Genomic DNA, 18,820 nt, shown 5'->3' on the forward strand with positions numbered 1-18,820 from the left:
CGAACTGGCGTTGGGCCAATTATTCCAATGCTGAAAATTACCGCGGAAAATAAAATAAAACCATGGCAGGACCCTCGTGAAACAAAAGCCTTGAGACTCAGAGAGGCTTTGCTGGTGTGGAGTAGATAAAATAAATGCACCAGCATTGAATAGCAATCGGATTTGTATTCTATTTTCCATCAGTGGCTACAGACAGGCGCACTGTTATGGTACCCCAGAGAGCCTGGATTCGTCGATTCCTAGGCAGCTTGTCTGTGATTAAAAAGTGTTCTCAATTCTAGTGAGTTGATAGATCGATAACTGTACAAAAAAACAACCCCGTCACATTTAATTTGGTTTTACACTTAATTTGGCAACATTCCGGCTGTGACAATTAATGAACATTTTTCTCGGTGGCACGGCCGATGGTAAAGTGCTGCCCCCTACCGCTGTGTGAAAAAATAAGTCTCATGAAGACATCTCAGATGTAGCTCTGTGATATCCACCACCGCGGGCCGTTCTCTAGAACGATGTGTTTGCACCGCTCTCTGTAAGAGATGAGAATTATGTGCATATTAGTAGAGTACAACAGTGAATGTTGCTGCACTGTATACGATGCAATCCCCCTCCCGCAACCACTCCGGCGATCCCAAAATGGAATGGCTGCGTCTCTTGTGTGACTTTACTTTGGCCAACAATGTTGTTTTGGCTCTGTGAATGTGAAGCGACAACATCAATAAGCATAGGGAAGTTGGGCCAACTGCTTGTTGCCTTTAGTTTGCTGCCCCCCCCACCCCCCGCAGCGGCGATTAGCACGGTTGGCTAGGTACGGTGCGAAAGAAGTTCAACATACTACACAACCGACGTTGGTTTAACGCAGGGGGTCACAAGAGGCTCTTTAAGGACCGCTGCTTCGTGAGAAGTTCTTTATTCGGGACCGCCCGTCTCGTATTCACGTGCATTGCGGCTCTTGAAATGTTGAGTTGGTTTTGGTTTTTTAGCGAATTAGAAAGAAAGAAAAAAAACTATGCCCCCTGTTAATTCTATTGCCGATCCCTGGGTCGAACGGTTTACAACCCGTGGCACGCCAACGTTGGCCCAATGTGCCTACAAAAGTGCCGCACTGTACATCGGGACCAATTGTTTTGGTATTGAGACGGACGCGTGAAGAGTTTCGAGTTTTAGTCCCTGGCTCGGCGCGGCAGCGCCACCTCGCGGCCCGCGAGCATCGTGAGCAGTCGAGTGGCTAAATTGGAGTAATTCAAAGCGTGTTCATGTACCTGTCAATCCCTTATCAGTGCCCCTACCCTATTACAGACCCATTCAGACTTTATTGGTCACCCCGTGCCCCTCATAAATCTCAACGTTCACCCTACAAAGTCCCATCACAAGGGAGAAACACAAACAAATAGTACTCTCTGTTTCTACGTGACTTTACCGAAAGAAGCAAAGAGTATGGATTCCTGCAGTCACGAAAGCTTCAAAACAAGAAGAAATATACGCATTTTTTGGTCCTTATTAAAACGGCTGTACGCTGTGTGGACCTGAAAACTAAAATTTCCCTGTACAAGAATACGGGGTTAGCCGTGTGGGTTGACTGCTGTGTAAACACGTAATTTCATAGTTTCGCGTCGAACCATGATGCACATTTTACAGCGAGGTTAGCCCTTGCCGATCATCATCTAGCAGTTCAGCAACATTGGTTCAAGCAGCTGTTGGAGCAACACTGGATTTCAAAAGCCTGTCCAGAGTAATGCTTGTACAAAAAAAAGCTTGTACAGTTCTGAATCAATGCTGCTGAAATTACGCACTCCCACACAGTAATGCTGGGTGACTGATGGCGTTTGTAAAAAAAAAATGTTACTTATACGTTTTAATGTCGATACACACATGTAGAAGGCGGTATTTGTCTGCTTGCTAATTTTATTTTATTCCAAAGCATGTACAAGAGTTATTCTATTGGCCCATTCCAAGTGAAGCGAGGCATTAACTACCTTACCTAGTATGCAGGAGGTTCGATCCCGACCCTCACGTGTGTATATTTGGAGTTTTCTCTCTCCCCGAGGTCGCGTGGATTTATCTCCGGGTCTTCCGGTTTTTCCCCTCCACGTTTAGAATCAACATCACGCGTTTAAGAGTATGTGGCTGCTATAAATGTCCACATGGTGAGCCACTTCGTTGAGCTATCATCTGTGGCTTGGTCGTTTCAAAAAAATAGTTACATAGCTCAGTGGGCCTTAGTCGGTAAAATAGAAAATAGTAAAAAAAATAGTTTTTATATTAATCGTTTTTAGTTTGGGAAGCAACTTGATTTGAAGCTTTCGTCACTACAGGAATTCATATTCTTTGGTTCTTTTGTTTTGTTTTATTTTATACCTACGTGACTTTACCGAAATAACCAAAGCGTTTGGGGAGCAACTGTTTATTTCGCCCGGACGTCTTGCGCCATTCGCCTACCCCACCGCCCCCCACAATGGTGATGACAGCAGAGTCGAGGCACGTAACTAAAATAGCTGATGTCTGGAATTCAGACGAGAGGGTTTATAACGCGACAGTATTGATCGCTCTGTTCGAGTGATGTAATTGGCTGTGTTTACGCCAGCGAGGGCACCTGCTTCTGAAAACGAATGGCAGTGTCAACGCTACGCTAGGTGGTGCAATTGCTTCAAAAAGGAATGGCATTTATAATGTGGTGGTAGCTGTGGTGGTGATAATAATTATTTTTTTTAATACAATTATAGGGCAGTGTCGATAAGAACAATAATTATTTAGGACACTAAACATGAAAACAAAATACAAATGTTAATTAGTATGAGGCTGCATAGCAGCATACCAACATTGTAATTGATGTATTTGAGAACATGCCAACAGCAATTTATATTTACGAGATAATGCAGTCAAGGGTCCATTTATAGATACCCCACTAAAACAATCTGGAGAAATGATTTTAAACATTACATTTTTGCACATTCCTCCCCCCTCCCCCCACACATTTCGTGGGATGTAAATCCATCAATTTGACAAGACTGTACAGTATTCAATCGCCTGTTGAGGTGAAAGTAAGCGGGTCATTAGACATCAGTTGGGGGTGTCTATGAATGTGATCGCCCTGAATGCAAACCACACTCACCAGCCTTTGACGAGGAAAAAACAAACTCGCTAACCCAATCGACGGCTTACGGCAGGACCTTTTTATTATTATTAAATAAATACCTCGTGTATTTAGTCAAAGAGCAGTACATGTTGTTCCGGAAAAATGTGCAACATTAATGCATTCATGATAACGACAACAATAACGGCAACCACGTGATGTGGACCACACAGTCCGACTGGCTTCAGTACACAACCTACAACACGCAAACGGGCACCCTGACAGCGCACGATGAAACGCCACCCGTTGTTTCCACACACGGCTTGCATGTGCCACTAAGGGGGCCTCAAATGGTGAACCTCATTGGACATACATACAGCAAGCCTGATGCACTTCCTTGCCATGGCAGCCAACATTTAGACGGTGTTCAATTCCATGGCCGTAACCTTCAATTGTCAAGATGGATTGAGACCGCATTTAGAGCGATAGATTTAGCGGTGCTTTTGCATGCTCCTTCTGATGAGCTGTTTTCAGCTCATGTTCATGAATGTTGTTGTTATCTTGGGCATAACTCTCTATCAATATTCTGTGAGATCGTGAAAAGGCCAAACGCACAATATAATCTTACAATGGAATTAATGCATCGATATTGAATTCACAGCCCCTTATCGATTTTTTGAAGGCCTTCCTACACCGTGTCAGTTATGGGGTATGTTTGACCATACTTCACCACGCTGGTCAGTTCAGGTTGGTGAAGGGTGCTGCCCAGGCCTAGTTCAGATATCACTCACCACTAATTTATGCCGTGACCGGAAATTTAACTCCGTTCGCCACGTTCATAGGGAATTCAAATTGATATTACGGGTCATTAAATGGGTTTGAAAAATAACCACCGGGTCTATGCATTATTAACATCGGATTCCTAAAATTCCATGGGTGACCATCTCATCAAATATGCATTCACTCGTTACGAATAAATGACTGTTAAATCAACAAATCCATTAATGATCGGGTTTCAAGAAGCCCTCTCAGCCACAGGTTAACAGTGGCCACGTGGTTTACTGACACGTGCGTGTTCGAGGCAACGTGATTCTCGTCTGCGCGTGGCCCCAAGACTCAATCGAGCTGCGCGTTGCGGCTTCCAAACCCGGCGGCAGTTTCTCAGCAAAGCGAAGCAGCAGGGGTTGTGTACGTGGACACAGCGAGACGGACACACGTCCTGACATACGCACATGGGGGTCTCTCAGCGTGATGTCCAGTCAAGACGCGGGGTTTTTTTTCTTCTCCAAATTGCCAGTGTGTGGAGGGATGGCCGTCCCTGTGGGGCACGCGTTCAGATGGCAGGCAATAATGTCAAGATTTTGTTTGTAACACTTTTGCATGAATTTAAGCAGCTGAGAACCTCGGGATGCACACCATGCACTTGCTGCCGTGTATGTCTTCGCGGTCGTGCTGTATAGCGCTCCAAAAGCGTTTACAGGTTATTCCGCATGCCCTACGGATTGCTCAGATGAAGTTCTTCAGAAGCTCCCAGCACGTGGCGCAAAACGTCGGACATCGTGCCCAACAACACGCGGTCGAACCCTTAAAACGTCCCGGCGAACTATTACAAACGTCGTTTAAATCGCAAACATCCGTGGGTGACAATAAGTGAATCGGCATGATTTTGTGGGATAAACCAAGTGGTTTCGATTCAAAGCTTTCGTGACTGCAGGCATTCATCTTCTTGGTTCTTTAGGTAAAGTCACGTAGAAGGGAAATAATAAAATAATACAAATAAAACATAATAAAATAATGCTCACGACGTTTCGGCCACAACGCAAGCAGCCGTCCTCAGGTGAAGAATGATGACGGCTGCTTGCGTTGTGGCCGAAACGTCGTGAGAATTATTTTATTATGTTTTATTTTTATTATTTCCCTTCTACGTGACTTTACCGAAAGAACCAAGAAGATGAAAACCAAGTGGTGTTACGACTCGTGCATTCCAACATCTACAATTGCGTTTTCCATCACCCACAGAATGAAACGTTTGACAACTTCGGGGCCCGAACGTGGTGGGGTAACCCATCGCTGACTGCTGCTGCCTTTGGGCTCGAGCAGTGTGGGCTGGCATGCTTCGAGGTTTGCGCTCGGCCGGATTTCTCCACATGGGTTGCAATGATGCGGGTCCGTTACCAGGCGACGGCAAATGGCAGATGAGATGATACGGACCGTTGCTAGGGAACAAGGAGCCTCGCCTGCAAATGATTCCGCCGTGTGTGTGTGGGAGAGCAGGCGCGCTGGGCGAAGTTTTGCGACTTAATTTAGTAGGACACGTTTTTATTTTTTGGTTAACGGAATTAAGTTAACGTATCATTTTATTTCTACGTATTAAAAAAAAGAATTTATGTTAATGCAATTGTATGTTATCTATTCGTTTAATACAGCACTTGTTGAGTTAACAGACTGCGAAACGCTGCCCGAATGTCAAAACACAGTTGCTTAGTTATGAGACGAAATTACATTGAACAATAGAGAATATGGAATTACAGAGCTTGTGAATTGGATATTTTCTAAATCCGTGTGATCTTCAACCAAGCAGACACCTCATGTATGAAGGCAACATGAACAAGCAACAAAACAATGGAACATTTCATCTCACGTCAAAGTCTGTTGTTACCTTTTTATATATATAAAAAAACGTCCAGCACAGAACAACATGAGTATCCTTTTTCATGATTAAATTTCGCTTTATTTACGTATACTCTTCACCCCCCCACCCCACTCAGATAGCGATTTACAAGTATTGAAAACTGCACGACAAAAGCACACAATGGTAGTGCCGTACCAAGAGCCATTGCCACATGCACACTGTGAATGGTGGACGCTGGTGGTGAAAGGCGCAGCCCTGCAATGTCCCGCTCAGCGCGCCTGCCAAGAGGAAGTGCCTTTCGCTGGAGAAAGGCTGGAGGAGAGAGCCCCTCTCTGGGGTGTGTTTTGGCCTACTCTTCCACTCAGGCCAGACGTCCTGGGAAATGTGGGAGTAGCCACAATTTACCTCAACCACGGCCGCATCCTGCGAATGATCTATTTACGGTGAACCCATTTATATTGCTGGGTGGACAGAGGCAGTGAGGGGGGGGGGTAGTGGATTTGAGATGCGATGTAGCGTGCAGTTCAAACGCAACGTCAACAACGAGAAGACTTCAACTTTGAATCCGACGGCTCCTCTAAATGCCACCACGCGGTGACACGAATACCAGACGCGACACGCCACTCTTATGTGCGTGACGGGGGGTTTTTGAGACAACTTTGTAAATATAACGTCTGTGTATAGATATAGAAGAGGGGGGGGGGAATCTGGCGAAATGACCGCAGGCTTTTAAATTGCCAGAATGTTTTCTTTTGGGCCCTATGGACACCACAACACCGTGCAGCTGTTTGCGGGCGTTGCCACACAGCTCTTCGCGTGCTTTTCGATTTGTTCCAACCGAAGAAGGAAGTAGTTTTCCAGCACGTGGGCGAAACGTCGGAACGTCACGCCGAGCGAATAACACGCGTTGCAAACAGAAATGAAATCCAGCGTGCGGCATTTAACCATTCCGCCCCCCAACGTTGGAGCATCTCGCGGTGCCACGTCTTGGTGGAAATAACCGCGGCTATGGACGTGCATTATGGACACGCTGGCAGTGTTAGGATCGCGTGTTAATCTGCGGTGGTGGGGGCTCCCCGTCGGTACGCGTGTTCTCAGGACACGACAAAATGTGTGTTTACCGCACGAAGCCCTCTGTCCATAGCGGAGGGCGCGAGGGGCTCGCGCGTGTGACACAGCGTGGCTTATCAACAACGACGACGACGACAAACATCTCCCGGTTGTTCGCTGGTGCGGTGCCAGCAAATTCCAGTTTCGCATCGTTGGGACACTCGATTGTGTCCGACACGGACGCAAAGTATGTGTGTGTGCGTTGCAAGAGAAGTAAAAAATACATCACAGGCTTGGGTGTGGATATTGATTTTTTTTAAATTAGCAGTGTGCTTATATATACACACACACAATATGATCATCATCATAATCATCATCAGCGATCATTCTACTGCTGGACAAATGTCTAATCCGCCCCCCCACCAAAGCCACCATCTCTCACGGTCCTGCGATTTCACAATCCACCTAACACCGACGTGCAAACTGATCGAATCGCTCCATCTCCTTCGGCGGAAGTCTCCACCGACGCGCGTTCCACGACCTCCGCCGCCACACGGCCCCACCGATTCACTGCCATCGGTCATCGTCCCTTCGGGGTGACCAACATCTCCTGCCCAAGCCTCGCTTTCTTACTTTTGTCAGCAACTGGAACGATGCCTTTGACCCGCGCGTGCTCTCTGAAGACACGTCGCGCGTGTTTATACAAAGCCGAGTTGCCACCTGTCGCCGTGGGGGGAAGATTTGATCCTGATTATTTTACTTGACAAAGTTCTGCCTCTCATCGCTGAAGGAGCCAATTTTAGAACGCCAAGTGAACACGCGATTTTCAAAGCATTTTCATTTTCTTCCAGCCGCACGCGAACCGCAGCTTCCTATTTTGGCAGTTGAAGGGGGCCCGCTGGAATTACATACGAAGCTCACTGCGGCGTTTGTGTTCGACAAAGGCGCCACCTTGTTCCCACGGCATGTGCTGCAATGTTGCTTTTAGTGCCCTGCCCTGCCACGCGCGCTTCGGCTCCACGGAGGGAGAAGACGCGCGGGGCTTGCGGGAATTCACTACGACGCCCTTCGCAGCTCATCTCCCACCGGAAGCATTCATCTAAACTAAAAACGAAACAATTTTTTTTTATTTGACCAGGTAACAGCCGACTGAGCGATGCAGCTCTTTTTTAAGAAGCGACCCGGCCACAAATAACGGCTCGGACAAAAGTGGCTTATCATCCATCACGTGGCAACTTTATAGCAGCCCAAAGAAAGTCTTAAAACGCATGCTCAAGATCTGCCATCGACGCAAGGCTGCTCTGACAATAACAAGCAGTGGAGTAGCAATCGAGTTGGTCGGCAGTGCCAACTGCACTAGGGCCTATGGGCTTATGGGACTGAGACAGGGGGCCTCTATTTCAATCCTTGTGCCAGTGCCCGTGTGACGCACGCTACGCCGCCAGTAAACATGGCTATAGGCTATGTTCCCTGGCCTGCCCTCGCTCTGCAGTGTGAATCCAATGTTGTTCTGGGGCTGCTATAAGGTGCGACGGGCAGCGCACGTGGCAATCCACCAATGGCTGCAGTCACGAGCTTGCACGTATCTGTTATGTGAGTGTATATCCATGAAGGTTCGTTTTTGGGTTAGATCGCGTGAATATGAATGTGTCGTTAAACCCGCCACCGTCCGATACAGCTGATTAGTAAGGGTTGTCACGTAAATAAAATTTGGCAATTACTTACTTCAGCACAACTAATTGGCACGTTTTGTTGAAGAGACAAACCTCACTATTTACGTGATCTAACCACCCCCCCCCCCCCAAAAAAAAAATTTCACTATGGATAGTATTGGTCGCGAAAAGCCTACGTGTTAAACTGACTATATCGGTCGATCATTCTCCTTTGCTGCCCACATTGGCTGGAGCTCCCAACCCCCCAGACGTCCGTGCTGGCGACTCCCTGCTCCCCCCTGCCCCATTCAAGCCCAGGCTCAAGGCCTTCCTCCCTTCCTCTTTGCCTCGGCCCACCACTGACTGCCTCTCAAGAATAAATGTGCAATGAAATGGCGCGGTCACATTTCGACGCTACAGAAATCCACATTGCATTGTGTATTTTTTTCTTCGAACTATAACTTCTTATACTTGAACGTGTGTTTTTGTTGTTGAACATGTACACATGTATCATTCACATACATGAACATATTCCATTTAAATACGAATAATACTAATGCCTTGATTTTACGGGACGCGCAATGCGCACGTTTAATTTTCGTTTTAACGGTGGCAACGATTATTGCTGCGGCGCATGTGGCTTCAGAGGTGGCTTTTAAAAGCAGGGGCTGTATTCAGCACCTCTCAGTGAACGCACGGAGAGAGATTTATGGAATTTTACGTGATGCCAGTCAAATTTAAAAGGAAATGATATGAGGCAGTGATATGACCGATTGAGAGAGAGGGCACTAAGGAAGATAGGAAGAAGAAGCTTCGAAGGACAAAGATAAGAATGCCGAGATAGCTGTTGGGAAACTTTTGAAGAGATAGGTGCCGGAATGAAGAAGTTAGAACCTCAGCGGAAGGTTCTAGAGAAGGAATGGGGGGGGGGGGGTCAAGACTTAGATGGTTTGGCCGTGTGTTGAAAAGAGACAAAGAGGATGCAATGGGAAGGGCTATGCAGATTAGAAGCCCGTAGCCTCACACAGAAACCCACAGCCTCACACAGAAACCCAAAGAATCACACAGAAATCCAGATTTACACACACACCCGTAGTGTCACAAAGAAACCCACAGCCTCACACATAAACCCAAAGAATCACAGAAATCCAGATTTACACACAAACCCATAGTGTCACATAGAAACCCATAGTGTCACATAGAAACCCATAGACTCACTCAGAAGCGCATACTCACAGAGAAACCCAAAGACTCACACAGAAACTGACTCGCACATAAACCCGTCGACTCGCACAAACCCACAGACACACACACAAACCCATAGACTCACACAGAAACCCATTGACTCACAGAGATGCGTCGGCTACCGATGCAGGACTGCAAGAGCCGGTAGGAAACCGAGGGGCGAGACGGGGGGATGCGGTGCAGCGAGACACGAGAAGGGCGGAGTTGACTGGAGAAGAGGTGCAGAGGAGAAGCGTGTGGATAGGGAAGCCCCGAGCAGTGACCCCGTGTGACAGGAAGAGGAAGTATGGCACAGAAGTGGTGTGGATATGGCACAGAAGCCATCAAACAAAGACGGTAACTGCGTCGTGCGCTTCCGGACGCACTTCTGTGGCAGTCTGGAACGCTCTTCCTTCCGACATTAGGAAGCCACCGGAGCTATGCACTTTTAAAACGTCCAGATTGAAAACTCATTTATTTTGAACCACGTTTTGTGTTTAGTTTGTTGTCCTTCCCGTGCACCTCTGATTAGCATGGTTGGCTACGTACGGTGCGAAAGAAGTAAAACATACAGAAGAGGTTTGGATATGTACCATAAAACAACAATGACATTCCTCAAAAATATCTTTACGAAAGAAAATCAATTAATTCCGACTATAGTAGTATTTATCATACAATTACATGTTTAAGAATTCTTCACCAAAACATTTTTGTTAATAAATTGTAACGTTTTATCGCGATACTTTAAAAGCAAAACAGATGGTTTTCTTATAAGTTGTTACATAAACCAGGCCACACATGTCGTGTACGTGTACGTGTGCGCGTGGGTGTCATTTGCCACGTGACACAACTGCACGGGTAACGGCGCAGCCCTGCAATTTCCTCGCCCACGCCGCTGCTGCCGGAAGGTGCCTCCACCAGAGGGCGCTCCAGCAGGGAGCACCACCTGGAGGGCGTTTCGGCCGACGCTCTTCTTCCACGCTTGCCAGACGTCTTCGGAGAAGAGGTTAAGAGCACCCACGCCTCACCCCTCGCCGGCGCGACTAAACTGCCACTCACCACCCCATTCATACGGCTCGGTGGACGGCGGCGGCGGCGGTGGCAGCGGAGGGGATTTACGAAATTAGCTACCGGCGTCTCAACCGTCGCGTCGGATCGAAAAGCGGCGGACCGCTGGGGTTTCGAACGACAACCGCGTGGTGAACGTTGGTCGGGGCGGGGAGGGGCCAGGTGGAAAAAAAATAAGTATCTGTGACGTCGATGCGTCGCGGGGGCGAATGCGGATCCGAGCGAGGCTCGGTAACGCGTTTCTCGCTCCGTGGGACGAGCGCCGAACGCTCCGACGGACGACCCCCCCGGTGCGAGGTGCCCCCCCCCTGCCCTCACCCCCCCTCTCCCCCCCCCCTCCCCCCTCGCCCCCCCACCCCTTTCGATGGCCAACGACAGCGACCCGCGACGACGATAACGTAACGGACGCGCCGAATGCCGCGCGCAAATGCGCTTGACGGTGCAATTACGCGATCGTTAATTCGTGACCTTTCGTGATGAATATTCGTTTTTCTCTTGTCGCTAGATCTAAGTGTTAGGGCTTTCCCGTAACCCGTGCCTAGGTAAGGACGTCACGCCACGGTTCACCTTCCACATGCTATTTACATGCCTCGCTCCTCCTGCCCGCCGCCGTCGTGCCTGCAACGAGACACAAAAGAAACACGGGCACCTCCGATTAGTACGGTTGGCTACGCACGGCGCGAAATAAGTTCAACATACATACTGCCCATAGACTCAGCACTGCCCATAGACTCAACACTGCCCATAGACTCAGCACTGCACATAGACTCAACACTGCCCATAGACTCAACACTGCACCATAGACTCAACACTGCCCATAGACTCAGCACTTCCCATAGATTCAGCACTGCACCATAGACTCAACACTGCCCATAGACTCAGCACTACCCATAGACTCAACACTGCCCATAGACTCAACGCTGCTCATAGACTCAGCACTGCCCATAGACTCAACACTGCCCATAGACTCAACGCTGCTCATAGACTAAACACTGCCCATAGACTCAGCACTGCCCATAGACTCAGCACTGCCCATAGACTCAACACTGCCCATAGACTCAACACTGCACCATAGACTCAACACTGCCCATAGACTCAGCACTTCCCATAAACTCAGCACTGCACCATAGACTCAACACTGCCCATAGACTCAACACTGCCCATAGACTCAGCACTACCCATAGACTCAACACTGCCCATAGACTCAGCACTTCCCATAGACTCAGCACTGCCCATAGACTCAACACTGCACCTTCGATTAGCACGGTTGGATACGTGCGGTGCGAAAGAAGTTCAACAAACACACGTGCGTACGTGTTTATCGCCATGTACGGTATTCCCTCGTTATTCACGAACTTTCCACCCATCCGCAAATCGCATGGGGAGTTCTACACGACTGCATCGAAAGTGATGAGATCGAGTGATGGGAGATAAAGTGTTGAGAGAGAATGTGATGTGAGAAAATTATGAGACAAAGTGAAGAAAGAGAATGTGATGTGAGAAAATTATGAGCTAAAGTGATGGGATAAAGTGATGAGAGAGAAAGCTTATTTACATATTCATTTAAGGTAATTCGTGAAAAAGGCCAATTTCATTATCGGCGAAATTTTCTATTCGCGAGCATCTCCAGAAACATATTCCGTCACAATAGTAATAATGCAATTTATAACGCGCAAATTTGCGGACCTAACGGCCGCAACTCAGAGGTGCGGAGCCAAGCTCAGAGTCGCTCGAAAGCGCGGTTATAGAGGTGAGTTTTTAAGTGTCTCTTGAAGGAGGCAATTGAGGTGATGCTGCGAATGTGCAGAGGGATGGCGTTCCAGACTGTTGGGGCTGCCACCGAGAAGCGGCGCAACAGACGTGACCATCCTGGATCTTGGTATCAAGAGGAGGTCGTGAGTCGCGCTGCGCAGGCATCTCCCTCGAGTTATTGAACGCGAGGGCCGAGAGAACAACCCACGGGGGTGAAGGCGAGAGACATCGTGCACACCGACGGGAGAAGTTAACGGGACTGGGCAAGGACTGCTCGCCGAGGTCGACGGGCGACGGTCGGATTGGTCCCGTCGCGGAAACTGATAAATGGCGATGGCTTGGGGAGAGGCCTTTTGTCCAGCAGTGGATCGATCATGGCCGATTATGATGGCAAAATTATTCTCGTTCGTGTACGGCCATTGTTGTCGATCCACTGCCGGATGAGGGACTCCTCCCCACCCTGTGCGGGTCGTGCGAGTCATTTTCCCATACTTCACCACACTGGCCAGCGCGGGATGGCCAAGGTAGGGAGCACAGACGTGGGAGCATAGAAGTATGGTACAACTGTGCATTGTACTGCAATGGCCCCTGTTGCCTATAGCACGTGTTTCATGCAACGGTGGTCGCCGACCCACAAAACAATCCAGGCTAAACGCTGCTCAGCTGCTGAGCCGTGATGAGACTTGGACGCGTTCCGGATGATTTGGTCAGGGGCTGGGTAATTTACCTTCACGTACAAATGATTACGGGGGTCAATATCCACGCGGAGCATTATAATAATAATAGTAATTAAAAAATGGATTAAGACGTGGAATTTAAAATCAATCGCAGCGGCCGCCAAGTTGCCTGCTCGGTCGATCGCGTCAACTGGAAATCCAATTTCTTCTGCCAATCCTGCATACCCCGGTGCGTGCAGGCATGGCGTTTCACGGGCTAATGTTGGGTAATTGATCTGCTATCAAAATCCCGCACGGTGGACGTTAAAACGGACCGCGTCTATTCTTCAGGGCCAATGGGAATCTGCTCACGACCTTAAGTAACGTTTGTCTGCCTGCGCTAACAGGGCGCTGCGGCGGAGAGATGTTAACCGCCTCGCCTGGTATGCAGGAAGTCGTGCGCTCGCTCATGACCCCTGTTTATTTGGAGTTTGCATGTCTCTCTCTCCCCGTGGTCGTGTGGATTTTTCTCCGGGTGCCCCGATTTTTCCCTCAACGTTCAGAATCAACATCACGCTTTTAAGGGTATTTGGCTGCTATATATTTCCACGTGATGGGCCACTTCGTTCAGCTATCATTTGTGACAGCCAGGTCGCTTCTGAAAAAGAGCTGTACAGCTCAGTGTGGTCTTACCTGGTTAAATAAAAATAGTTAAATTTCTTGTTTAGATGAGTGGATCTATAAACATCCCAAGGGGGAGGCTGAACAGCCCCAAAGTGCAATCCTATTTAAATAGGGCCCTGCATGAAAGATAATCAATTTTAAAAAACGTTCCAAGTATTTCCTCTGGTAGATATCAATAAAATACCACATTTCGGGTGGGCGGGGGGGGGAGCTAGAGCCCACATCGCCCCCTCCTGGTATCCGCCACGGCGTCGGTGTGTCGCCACCAGATGGCGATACTATGATACCACGATGCCACGAAATATCGCACAACGCGATATGGAATCAACATCACACGGTGATTTTCGTCGCTCGTTACATTTTTCTAAGACATCGACTTCCTGGTGAAATAAATTTACGAAAACAAACGCAATGATGATGATGTTCAACCACCGTGCCATCAATTACTCCGGGAATCAGCTTGCCAAAGCGGCCGTTCAATGAGCAGCTATACATTTTCAGCTTTAACAGCCAAGTCCGTTACTTCGTGAACAATTTGTCAGAAAAAGAAATACGCGGGAAAGAGAAAATGAGCAGCGGTAATTGGCGACACGGCGATACTCCGCAAAATGGACGGTTCGATTTTCTGTGCGTCTTACATCGATCCCATAAGCACGCACGTGTGTGGTCGCGCGACGCTGTCACGGAGGTGCTGTGCGTCGCCGACGAGTATCGCCTGCAGTCGTGACGCAGCAAGCGCGAGGGCTGGGTGATGTCGCCGCATAGCTTCACCCAAATTTGTCACCTTGCGAGCGATTTGACCATTTGGCAAAACTGGGACCGTGACGCCAGCAAACGTGGCCTCCTCTTTTTCTTGTTCTATCGAATCTAATTGTATATTTACAAAGAGTGCTTTCACTCAAGGCGCTTGACACAGCTTACAAAACGATGACACACGATAGAATGATTTAGATGGCAGTTGGGGAGGGGGTGCAAGGATTGAGTGACAGTGATAAAGGGGTACTTATGGATCACTAAAGTGAAGGGGAGGGACGGGAAGGAGTGGAGGGAAGAGGAAGGGAATGGGCAGTAGATAAGAGGCGAGGCTTTGAGAGAGGAATGGAAGGCGGTTAAGGAGGGGGACTGCTTCATGCACAAGGGAAGTTCATAACATCGTGGGATTTCCACTCCCCACCAAGATATAATGATATTTTACCAAATGGACAAGGGGATTATCATTGACCTTATATCGCACGAAATATCATGGCACCGCCATATCACGACAACCCTACAAAAAAAACACACACAGCCTTGCGAGCTATCCAGCCGTGGGCCTGCCAAATCCCAAGGCAAATCCTGCAGCCCTCGCGTGCAAGTGTGGCTGTGCGTGCGTCACTGAGCGGCCAGTTGAGCTTCATCAATCAATGGGCACCTCTTCTCAGCGATATTCAACTCGTGTGCCACGTCCGAGTTGGCGACAAATGAAACACATCAGCGGTGATTTGGGGGTAACACATTTATCTCGTGCTGCCAAACCCCCGATAGCTCAAGGATGCCTCCCGCAGGGATTTTACGGTCGAGTTCAAAAATCGAACCTGTAAATGACAACGAAAACCCATCAGCGTTGAGCCTTGGTGACGATGCCGCGCTCATGAGTCCGAATTAGGGTGAAACTGGTCCACAGTTGACCTGTCACCGCATCACTGCTGCCTGTCAGTTGGTCACATTTGCTCCAATTTATTTTGATGGTGATCTAAGACAAGCAGACAACAATGCAGCAGCACCTGCGGGAAACGGCGATGGGCTTTCAGTTTTTGCATAAAGCACAGGGGGGCCCAAGTGTGTGTTTTATTTATATGCGAGCGAGGGCCCGGTTTGAAACACAACATCAAGACGAGGACCAAAGGGAGCCTCACGCACCCTCTCGGCCACCTGGCATCGGAATCACAACAGAGCACGAAGCTGATTTCCTTTCCGTAATTGGCAATCCATTGCCAACGGGGTGAAGCCATTAGTTATTCCCAATTGCAGTTTATGTTATTAGAAATTGAGGCAATTGTCAGTCGGGAGCCTTGTTCTTTAATTGTAATGGCCAAACGTCTGGAGTATGGGCATCGTTATATGCACAGCGGAGTGTCAGAGACTTGCAGGTGGTAAAGATTTAGGAATGCATTTTGCGATTGGTGCCAGAACGATGTGGCACTACTTGAGCGTATTGGCACAAGACAGAGGAGAGGAAAGTGGAAACAAATGACGAAATGTGCAGTGCACACCTGGATTGTGATGATGATGATTCATTTAATGTATATGCATCTAAAACTGTACTTAAATGTGCAACAGCTACGAAAACGTTCCTAGCAGTGAGCAGACAAAGAGATAGCGCAGTGATAAAGTGCGCAGAGTATAAGGTAAAGGTGCAGCCCTGAAATTGCCTACTCATGCCACTGCTGGCGGAAGGGCCTCCCCAATAGCGAGAGCTCCAGAGAGCCCCTCCCGAGGGTGTTTTGGCCTACTCTTCCACACTGGCCAGAAATGTTGTAAGCGGAGGGGAGTACCCAAAACACTTTACCCTCCCGCACCACACGCGGATCTCCCGATCAGCTGACTGTGGTGTGCCGATTTATACCGCTGGACGGACAGAGGCAAAGACGGCGATTCAAGAAACTTGCCCCACCGTATCAACTGCCGCACAGGAGATGGAACCGAAGTCGCGGAACCCCCGCATTGCAAGTCCAGCGTGCTGACCGTGACACCTGGGGCAGCGTCCCCGAATATATAACTGTGCTCAAATGTGCAATGGCTAAGATACTATGCCCTGGAGGTGAGCAGGTACCGCATGGAATGAATGAGGCCAGAATGGAGAGCATATGAAAGAAAAAATATTTCGCATGGCGAATGTGATGATGGGAATTATAAATACGAGCTATTATTAAATCACTTAATTGCCTTTCCTAAGCAGTTGCAAGGGGAAAACAGTGTCGGTGCTGAGCTGGTGAGAATCCCTTTGAGCCAACACTGCCCCGGGGGCAAATGCAGCATTGATAATTATGTAAATGTGACATATACGCAAACTCACAGCCTTTGATGGGCTGTTGGGGCCAGTGCAGTGAACATGCACCTATGAAGGCCGGCACAGCACACGAGGGGGTGGTGTGGCCGTGACTGTGATGCTGTAATGTTGTCTCCCGAGCGCTGATGTTTACACAGGCCCAGGACCGACGGAGATAATTGTTACTGATGTTAGCGACGAGCAGGAATCGAGCTCAGGTTGCCAGGTTCAGAGCTCAGCACGGTAACCACTGCTGTCAGCGATCACCTATGGAGGTCGGAGGTGGGCGCCCAACACCTCGCCAGGCCGCCTTTGTCTCCCTAGTGGCGATGTTTACACACCGCGCCAGGTACTCGCTTGAGGCTGAGTAGATTGATAGGAGGCCCAGGACCGTATCAGATAATCCGTCACTGGTGTTGGCCGCGAGCCGGAATCGAACTCGGGCGGCCGGGTTTGTAGCGCAGTGCGCTAACCGCTACAACACCGCTCCACGCACACACGCACGTGCACACTCGCGCGCAGATTCAGCGAGATGTAATTTGTGACTCCTATTCATCTTGGCGGACGTCACCTCAATTAGCCAAATGAGCCAGCCTTGGGTTTCCAGACTAATGACGGTCACCCGTGGGGAGTGCTCGACAGGCCCACGTCGTGTGACATGGAAAGATTGTCGTTCACTCAGCCTTAACGTCTCACGCCCCCCCCCGCACGCGCACAACCTGCACGCCGCCTGAGACGAGGCACTGGGACGCTGTAATAAATCCTAACGATTATTAGAAAATGATGTTCATTGCATAACAAGGCACGGTAACAAAACTGGCTGCTGCGTGGAATGCATGAAAAGGTTGTTGTTGTTGTTTCTTTTCTGCAACAAAAGCCGCCTTGAGAAAGAAACACTTTTATCCCATTCTCATGCCAATGACGTGCGCGTGTGTACGTCATCGGCTTTCCTTCCGATTCCGCTCCGATGAATCGGAAGAAAAACTAGAATAAAACAACTTCATCGGCACATCTTCAGGTCGCAAGAAGTACCGAGGCTCCCACAAAGGGCAATGCGGGTGAGCGGACAAGAGTTGAATTCTCTGTCCTGGCCGCAGGCAACAAGGAAGGAGGCCACCTTGAGACTGAGACATTTTACTGGACATCTGTGTAAAAGAGCTTTATAGCGCATCGGATTCCTCCAGTATAAACAAATATCCTGATTCTGATTCGTTGGCCAAGTTGGGGATTCCGCCATCGTGTCGCCCCGAACAAGGTGCGCTGGGCGACTTACGAGTGGAGCGTCTCACCCTCCTGGTCGACCATCAGGGTCGAGGGTTCCAGCCGGTTTTTGAGAATCGACAATTACGTCACGTTTCAGTGAATGGTAAACACCCAGGGCTTGATCTCTCACTGACAAAACAAGAGTTTGGGCCGCAAGTATGCCTCGAGACAGGACGGCAGACGGGAAACACGAGGCCCCAGTGCAATGCTGTGCAGTGGTGGGGGGGGGGAGGGGAAAAATATTTTCGGGGTCGCTGATCTCCGGGCAGAACCGATCACGTACAACACGACACGGTCAGATTCTTACCTGACTCAACGCACGCGCCCGCGACGTTAACAACCGCGACACTCTTTGTGCAGCGGCAAGGGGCCTAGCGATCTCGGCACGAACCTCGGCCGCGGGGAATGAAAGGGGGGGGAGGGGGGTGGGTCCCAACCCACCCTACGCTTTGGTGGGGCCCCTCCGGGAACCGCCTGCGCGCTCAATCGCCGCTACGTCGCCCCCCCCCCCCCGGCGGGCAGCCGCGTGGGCGAGGAGAAGCGGCGGGTTACCGGTTGCGGCGACGGTCACACCGCCCTGGTGAGGTCCTCGATGTCCACCAGCATGGCATCCTGCTCCATGTGCAGCTCATCCCTCACCAGCAGCAGTTGCACCAGCTCCTCGTTCAGGCCTGGAGCGTGACAAACACGCACCGCACGCGACACACACACGTGACACACACGCACGCGACACACACACAC

At 49.3% G+C, this 18,820-nt stretch overlaps 1 protein-coding gene across 3 annotated transcripts in view; it reads right to left on the bottom strand.

Annotated features, from left to right (window-relative positions):
- Positions 1 to 11,156: 11,156 nt before the first annotated feature.
- The window catches only part of SCHIP1 (schwannomin interacting protein 1), an 81,865-nt gene continuing 74,201 nt past the window's right edge, over positions 11,157 to 18,820 (bottom strand). For all 3 annotated transcript variants that reach the window (XM_078616455.1, XM_078616456.1, XM_078616457.1), the window contains exons 6-7: positions 18,632 to 18,750; positions 11,157 to 11,314 (exon numbers count right to left, since the gene is read on the bottom strand). In XM_078616455.1, coding sequence (XP_078472581.1) covers positions 18,647 to 18,750 — 104 coding nt within the window. In that variant the 3' untranslated portion in view covers positions 11,157 to 11,314; positions 18,632 to 18,646. The remainder of the gene's footprint in view (positions 11,315 to 18,631; positions 18,751 to 18,820) is intronic.

This window comes from Lampetra planeri, chromosome 51 (assembly GCF_965212315.1).
Source record: "Lampetra planeri chromosome 51, kcLamPlan1.2.h2, whole genome shotgun sequence".
Taxonomy (NCBI): domain Eukaryota; kingdom Metazoa; phylum Chordata; class Hyperoartia; order Petromyzontiformes; family Petromyzontidae; genus Lampetra; species Lampetra planeri.